Genomic DNA, 8,119 nt, shown 5'->3' on the forward strand with positions numbered 1-8,119 from the left:
ATATACGGAGACGGAGCGCTGCGTTTGCAAAGAGCAGCACAGAAAGCGGGCAAGGGCCACAGAAACGGCCCGAAACGGTGCGCCGTATGCGATCCGAGATGATCGGATCGCAGCAGACAGCGCACCTGAAGAGGTCAGCTAGCGAGGCAAACGCGAAAAGGGACAAGGCCCACGGAGACATCCGCGTACTGGTCATACCAGTCAGGAAGTGCACCCCCGCTCTGCACTCTGGCGGCCCGTTCCCCTCTGGATCACGAGCCACCACCTCAGCAACCGCCACTCCCACACGGTGTGCTCCCTGTATCCACATTTCAAATCGGCGATGGGCCGTACATGCACTGGGGCGGCTGTGGAGGCGCCCCGTAGTAGCTGCCTTGCAGTGGCGCTTGCTGATAGTAGATGGGGTGGGGTGGAGGCTGCGCCTGCTGCGCATAGGTTGGCTGCTGGGTATAGAACGGCTGCGGTTGAAGCTTCGGCGGAAGTGCCACCTGCGCCTGCAGCGGGATGCCGATCGCCGGCTCGCTGGATGATGGCTTCTGGACGCAGTCCAAGTCATCCGCACATGCCACCTGCTTCATCTCGGTAGTGCCCGTTGCATGCTTTGTGGCCGCAGCGGCGTTGTATTCCTCAATGGAGCGCACCACCATGCTGCTGGGCTGAGGATCAGCGCCAAAGTCTACCGCCAGTGCTTGCAGATGAAGCTCTGCCGAAGAGAGCCCCGTGCCCTTGAGGATGACCCATAAGTCGCTCACAACGCCACGCGTCAAGCCGTTCAAAGAGAGCGCATAGGCGCCCATCAGGTCGTCTACAATGACGTTGTTGTTCCACAGCTCGAAAACGATCTGTTCGGAGTCGTAGTCGGCGACCTGGAACTTGACCACCTCATTCCAGACGGGGTGGAGACTGCTACTGGCCACCTTAGTCTTGTACTTGCTCTGCGTCTTTTTCCTGTCGCCCATCACGACCTTCACATACGGGTCGGGAGCACCAGCCTTTCGGGTGTCGCCGATGTTGCGAGCACCGCAGATGCACACCTCCAGGCGACCCATTGTGCGGTGCCTCTTCTTCTCTCTTAAATCTAGCCAAGGAAGCGTGAAGCGGGAAGCGTCCAAAGGCAGAGCAATGAAGCGCCGCCCTGGAGAGCAAGGGTACGCTGCTCGCACACTTGTCTAGCCCGGAGAGAACAGAGTTGGCTACCGCGCACACCTACCAGCAGAGCTAGTCCTTCGGGTATATATATATATATGCTTGTGCTGCGTCTTCGGCGAGAAGAGGGCAGATCAGAGGAGGATGTGAGAGAGAGAAAGCGCGCGAGAGAAGGCGGCGAGAGTAAAAGAACCATCGGCAGCTACGACGTGTGAGCAACCGTAACGAGAGTGGAAGGAGAGGGAAGCACAGAGCTGAACAGCTGTCGTCTTTCGCTAGAGTAGCTCTTCGCTAACAAACCGCACAGAAGCCGCACCCACCTCCGTCACGTCGATCAGACTCGCTACTCCTTTCGTTGTAGTGCACCGCTCGAGGTCCTTCCGCAACGGGCACATGCTTTCTCACTGTAAAGCGATGATTCCGGCTCCAAGTACCCAAACTGGTGCACAGACGGCAGCATGACAGTAACGCCAAAGAAAACAGCGGATTGCAACACAAAAAACACCACATTAAGAGAAGTCGAGCCCGATCGCTGGAACCGTGTCCGCCGTACAGGAATCCATGCCGATGGGAGACCGGCAACACGCGAGACACATGAGAGGACAAGAATAAAGTGAGATGAGCGAGACAAGCTCAAACCCCAAAGCCGCATTCCGCGTTGTCGGCGCGCAACACTGAAGCTAGACGTGCCGCCAAACAAAAGATAGGAGGAGGGGAGGAAAGCAGCAAATCATCAGAAGGGAAGCAGGTGACACAAGCAACCAAAATGTAGGGCCCACACAAAGGCTCGCATGTTCAGGCCCACGTGACTTCGCCGATGGAGATGAGAGAGGGAGTAAAACGGCGCTGCAAGATGCGCTGGCAACCGCACGTGGCGATCCTCTCTTCACCCGCTTCGCAGGCGCCGATGCGCGTTTTCTCCCTTTGTGTCCGCAGCCTCGCTTACATGTCAGGCGGGATACCGTAGGCCATCTGCACCGGCCGCCGCTGCGGAGGAGGAGGGCCGTACATCTGGGGTGGCGGAGGACCGGCAGCGTACGGTAGAGACTGTGGCGGCTGCGGGGCGCCATACATAGGCTGCGGGGGCGGGGGCGCGCCATAGCTGTAGTTTTGCGGCGCCGGAGCAGCGCCGTAGCCGTACCCCTGTGACGGTGGCTGCTGTGGCAGTGGGGGAGGAGCACCGTATGCGTACCCCTGCGGTTGTGGTGGAGCCATGTAGCCATACTGTACTTGCGGCATCGGCGCAGCCGAGGCGCTGTAGACTACCGGCGGCGGGGGCCCGAGCGGAGCAGGGGGGTACGACTGCAGTACAATCCCTTGCGCTGGCGGCACGTAGTTCTTCGGTGGACGGTATGTCTGGCCCGTAGACGGCACCATGGTGTCCCCCTCGAGCGATAAGGTGAGCCGGTCGCCAGGCCCCGGATCGCGGCCAAAGTCGACAGCGAGGACGCGCAAGTGCAGCTCCGAGGGGGAGCCCTTCGTTCCCTCGAGAAGCACCCAGGTATCGACGACGACGCCGCGGGTTAGGCCGTTGAGGGAGAGGCTGTAGCTTCCGAGGAGGTCGTCTACGATGACGTTGTCGTTCCACAGCTCGAAAACCACCTGCATCGAGTCGTAGTCAGCGACCTGAAACTTGAAGAGCTCATTCCAGACGGGGTTAAGGCAGTTCTCGGCTACGTGGGTCTTGTATTTAATCTGCGACTTCTTATTGCTACCCAGCTTGACCTTCACGTACGGGTCGGGTTTACCCACCTTCTGCACGTTCGCCACATTGCGGGCGCCGCAGACACGGATCTCAAGGCGGCCCATCACTCGGGAGGCGGCAGCACAGAGAGAGAAAACGAAGAGAGAACGAGGAAAGACGTACACTAAAAAAGGGGTCGAGGCGAGAGTGTGCACGGTGGCGGTGCGTGAGAGGACGGCGGCGCTTCGCACGTTGGGTGAATCGCGAGAGCGCGTGACTGGCGGAAGCGGAGCAGCCTGAGAGAGCACAAAGAGGATGGGGGGAGTAGAACGGAGATGGAGCCCGTCAGTGCAGGGTGCGCTGATGAAAAAGACCGCGACTGCGATAGGGCTGTGGCCTGCGACGGCTGCCATCTCCTCTCACGCTTTTCATCGATCGCAATACACTGATAAGACTCTGCGCCGTGGCTGCCTGCGGGCTCGCATGAATTGCTCGAGTTCGGCAGAGAAGGCATACGACACCGCCACGTAGGAGGTGCGGGCTGGACACTTGCGAGGGACGTGCTCACGAAGAGTCCGCCAACCGCAATGCACGCTGCGCCTACAGAGAACATGCTTTTTCGACTAGCCATAGTCAGCAGCAGCGACCTGGTGCGGAGAAGGGGAGAACCAAAGAGCGTGTAGAGGAGACAGGCAAGAGAGGCGCACACTACACAGAAAGCAGCGCAACACACATACACACCGAGAGAGTGAGAGGCGCGCCCCCTTTCCCTCCCTCCCTCCCTTCCCACCCACCCCCCAAAAAAAAACGAAGAGCGCAAAGAGGAAGCGCAACAACAGGTATCCGAAAAGGGAAGTTGCACGCAGCAAAACAGCCGGTTGCACGCCCACACGGCAGGGAAGCGAACGCAGAGAGGAGACCACCAGCACGTTTCTCTCCTCTCCTTTTTTTTTTGTTTGCCCTTCTCTCCAACGAGAGGAGAGGTGACACGGAGGATGGCGGGCGCTTGCTCGCCGCCTTCGCATGGATGCGCATTCCAGAACGGTCCTGCACGTGAGAGAGGAGGGGGAGGAGGGAGACCAGCGAAGACAAGGTCGCAATAAGCGAGGGGGCTTCGGCGCGGCAACAGAGCAAGTGGGTTTCCGAGAGAGCACGCACGTGAGGGCAGCCTCCTGTGTGCCCGCTGGCCCACGTCTTCACTACAGCAGTCACAAAACACGCGTCGAGCAGACCGCGAAGGGGGAGCGGATAATGAGGCAGAGAAACAACAACATAAGGCGCTACACGGCAGGGCTTTTCAAGCGCACAAGCCAAGAGAAGGGGCTATGCGATGGCACACAGTGCATGCAACACCATCCGTTAAGGGGCCACCCCGCCTCCAACACTCCGAGACTCACTCAATGGCCCTCAACGGACAATTTGCCTTTTACAGCGTACCATAACATCCGCGGTGTGTGTGTGTGGATCGAGGAAACATATAAAGGGTGTGCTCGTATAAAGCGACACTGCTCAAATCCGCGCCGTCAGGCACACGGACGCCTCTTCGTCGCCGACGAGTGCGGCCGTGCGCTCGAGCAGATATGACTCACCGCTCCTGAGTGCCCTCCCCCGGTGCGTCTGTCGGTGAGGCATTGGATTACTGTCTGACGATACAGAAGAAAGCGAGAAAAAAAAAACGGCGCACAAGACCCGACGGCGAAAGAGAATTCACGACGGGTGCAAACAACCCTTCAGAGATGTCAGCGTGGAGAGCCAGTGCACCCTACTCGCGTGGCTGTGGAACACACGGCAGCCAAGCGCAGGGCAAGGCTACGGCTGAGCTACTGCAGAGATGCCGAAGCAGGTAACCGCCGCCTCCATGCGAGCTTCGAAGTGTACGCGCCCGCACGGTTTCTTCCGTCTTTACTGTGTCTGTCAGCGATGCACGACATTTATCAATGACAGTCTGGATGGTTAATGTCTGGCGACGAGCCGCTGTTTCAAGGAGCATGGAGGAGACGGTGTCCTGCAGGACCTCGGGCCAGGGCGCAGACGGAGAAGCACTCTCTGTGGGCTACTGTTGCATGCGCCCGGTGAAGTATAGAGCAGGCGCTAAAAGGAAAACGCGACCATCTGTTGTGGCCATGCATAGTACACCCGCGGGCGTGCTGCCGAGGCTGTTGCTACCGCGGTGGTCGCAGCAGGCCGTTTGGTGTACAGGTTTTTCGTCTGCATAGCCGGGCGCAATGAAATACGTGTCACTACTCCCTGCGCAGTGCATCGCCGACGAACTGCACCTCGAGCTTCTCGGGAGGTTGCCGGTGACGCTAGAGCGCCCGCGCAGAGCACTCACGCGACTTGGCATGGCCTACGGAGGCACACTTTTGATGTCCCGTGGAGCGCGGCTCGAGTCAGCGACTGAAAAGCGCACATGCCCCCCCCCCGTCACCAAAACGAGTCTTCCTCAGCGGCAAGTGCGTCTCTGTCGCGGTGCCTTAGCGCACCCCACATACCGATAGTGCTCCTCGTCGCCTCTTCGTGCCTTGCCCCTTCCCTAAGCGACACGGTGGAGGGCAAACAGCAGCGACTTGGCTGCATCGTCATGTAAACATCTCAGACTTCATTCCACAGCATGTGAGAGAACATCACAACGTCGCGACTGATAAGCGACGTCGCTGCTGGACTGCTGCTCAACCATTCGACGGTCATGCCAAGGTGCGTTGCAGGCTCTAGGAATGTGATACCCCTGAAGCGTCCGTCGCACACGCACATCTCGAAGCGACTTTCCTGCGGAGTATGCCGTTCACCTTATGTGTCTTGTGTACTCTACTGCTGGCGCATAGTTGCAGGTTCAGCGATGTGCTGCTGTGCAGCGTAGGTGGTGGGTGTGAGAGACATGTGCACACGGTGGAAGAGAGAAGAACAGCCGTCAACCGGCAGGTGCATCGAGAAGGAAAACGACGGAGACGCAGAAGCGTTCACAGCCGAGTCTGTGACAGGCGCTCGGAGCAACCAATTCGTGTGTGTATCTCGTGCGTTGCTGAGTGCGATTACGTATCCCTGTGCGTCCATCGAGATGCTGCACACCAGGCTTTAGCACTGCAAGGTGAGGCAATACGATTGCCCTTCCTTTTTTCATTTTCGTTTTCTCTGCTTGTCGGAGGAGCATGAAAGTGTTGAAGACGCACCGGCACAAAAGCAAGCACTAGCAGGTGCGTAAGAATCGACTGTGTGATACCGAAAGGCCCATTCGCTGGAAACAACACTTTCAAGAGCCCTCGGCAGGAAGAGAAGCGCGGAGGGCAGGAGTAAAAAAAAAAGCAAGACAGCACTCCGCCATGACAAAGGAGTGACCTGGTAGTGAAGCGGCAACACCATCATCCCCCCGCACGTGCATGCGGGCATAATTATCTGTGAAGCAGGAAGAGGGGGGATGGCGGTGGTGGCTGGGGAGGGGAGAAAGGTGCGTTGCGCGCGAGTGCAGGGACGAGCAGCCGAGAGGAAAACAACAACAAAAATAGTACAACGCGGCCTCGAGGGCCACAGGGCAGGGAGTGATAGATCGCGGACTGCACGTGGAAAGCAAGACGAAACAAACGACAAAGAGAGAAAACTGCGGCGCGGAAGGCGAAGACGGAGATGGAGATGCGAGAAACGATGAAGCATGTGGTCGACAACGCCAACCGCAGATCTCGCTGCCAAGACAACAAGTTTGTGTGCATATATATATATGCACATGCAGATGTTAAGGCAGGAGTGAGCTCAAACCAAGCATCGGGAGAAAGGCGCGAGAGGCATGGAATCGTTCAGCAGAGAAAAGGGTTAGTGCTCATGTACACTGCAGACTCCTCTGGCAGATTGAGTGAGCAGTTAAACCTGCACCTGCACAAGTAGAGTGCAGCATCGACTCAGCGTGGGAGGTTTTGAGGGGGGTTGAGGGAAGATGGGCGAGAAGAACGGGAGATACATATGTAAATGAAAAATGGGGCAAGGAAGCAGCAAAACGAAAAGAGCACAGTTGAACAGGGTCTCGAGTGTATCTGCTTTTGTGTGTGTGTGTGTGCGTGCGTGCCGGTGTGCATGTCTCTCGGACGAGAAAAAGAGCAACAGCAAACACCCCCATCACCACCACAACAGAAAGAAGACGAGCACCTAAAGTCCAGGAAACCAAAATAAAAGGTAGCAACCAATAGAAAGCACGGCGCCGCCGCACTGAAGCGCCAAGACGTTGTTTTGTGGGGTTTTGTTTCAGCGTTTTGCTTTTCTTTTCCGGTTGTGTATGCACTTTCGACTTACATATAAGCCTCCCCCTCTCTCTTGGCACGCGCAGAACAAGTCAAAGTCATAGGCGAGGAGAGCTGCACTGCATCAAGCTGTGAAGCCGCGTGTACAAGAAAGCGAAAGCAAAAAAAAAACAACAACAATATATAGAGAAATAGCAAGCAAGCGAGAGAGAGCATTTTCTAAAAGAAGCGGCCAACGATTGCCTTGGCCGCCAGCAGTAGTTTGAAGAGTAGAATGCCTATGTAGACCAGCGCGATCGTGATAAAAATGGTGAATACAAGCATCGGAACAAGCGCCACCTCTACTAGCCTCTGAGCGACAACGTAGCAGCCGCCTTTCGCGAAAACAACATCAGGGCATGTGCTGCAAAGGTTTACGTTATACGCGTCCACGACATCGCAACTGTGCACGAACCCCGAGCAGTTATGACGGTTGTAGAAGGCGCAGAGTGCCGACGTTCCGTGGCTCACCATGTGCTTGTAAATTGCGTTCTTTGTCATGTTTGCCAGAATGACCGCGATGCACATGATGCAGCAGACCGCGGAGAGGAAGCCGAAAAAAACGTGAATGCCCACTAAAATCGTGCACTCGCGAAGCGGCAAGTGCACCACTGTGGCGTACACAACGTTGGTGATGCCGGTGATGCCCCATACAACGATTGATGCCAAGAAGCTCCTGATTAACTTATTCAGGAAGGTGATGATGAGAACGTCACTCACGGTGCTCAACGTCACGCTGAGAAACATCGCGAAGATCATCGTGAAGACAAGGATGACCACTGCAGCAAGGAAGGTGCCCTGCGGAATTTTCGTGAGATAGAGAATGCCCGTACTGGAGAAGAGGCCGGCAGGCGCGCGATAACGCTGCAACTGCCGCTCCTCGCGGGCGCGTTTTCGCTCCTTCTCCGACTTGATGGCGCGGTCGGCCTTGACGAGAGCGGTAAGCTCCTCATGCACCAGCCGATTCACCAGCTCACGGTCCACATCCGGCCATGCACACCGGACAGACAGGAATGCATAGAGCGGC

The 8,119-nt window shown here is 57.1% G+C and overlaps 2 protein-coding genes across 2 annotated transcripts; both read right to left on the minus strand.

Moving 5' to 3' along the window:
* Positions 1 to 311: 311 nt before the first annotated feature.
* Positions 312 to 1,049, minus strand: LDBPK_310810 (c2 domain protein, putative; the record flags this gene model as incomplete). The annotated part of the gene is made up of 1 exon (XM_003863123.1): positions 312 to 1,049. One exon carries the CDS (start codon positions 1,047 to 1,049, stop codon positions 312 to 314), a length of 738 nt encoding a protein of 245 aa, XP_003863171.1.
* A 1,039-nt stretch (positions 1,050 to 2,088) lies between these two features.
* On the minus strand, positions 2,089 to 2,955 carry LDBPK_310820 (c2 domain protein, putative; the record flags this gene model as incomplete). The annotated part of the gene is made up of 1 exon (XM_003863124.1): positions 2,089 to 2,955. One exon carries the CDS (start codon positions 2,953 to 2,955, stop codon positions 2,089 to 2,091), a length of 867 nt encoding a protein of 288 aa, XP_003863172.1.
* Positions 2,956 to 8,119: the final 5,164 nt, after the last annotated feature.

This window comes from Leishmania donovani, chromosome 31 (genome assembly GCF_000227135.1).
Source record: "Leishmania donovani BPK282A1 complete genome, chromosome 31".
NCBI classification, from domain to species: domain Eukaryota; phylum Euglenozoa; class Kinetoplastea; order Trypanosomatida; family Trypanosomatidae; genus Leishmania; species Leishmania donovani.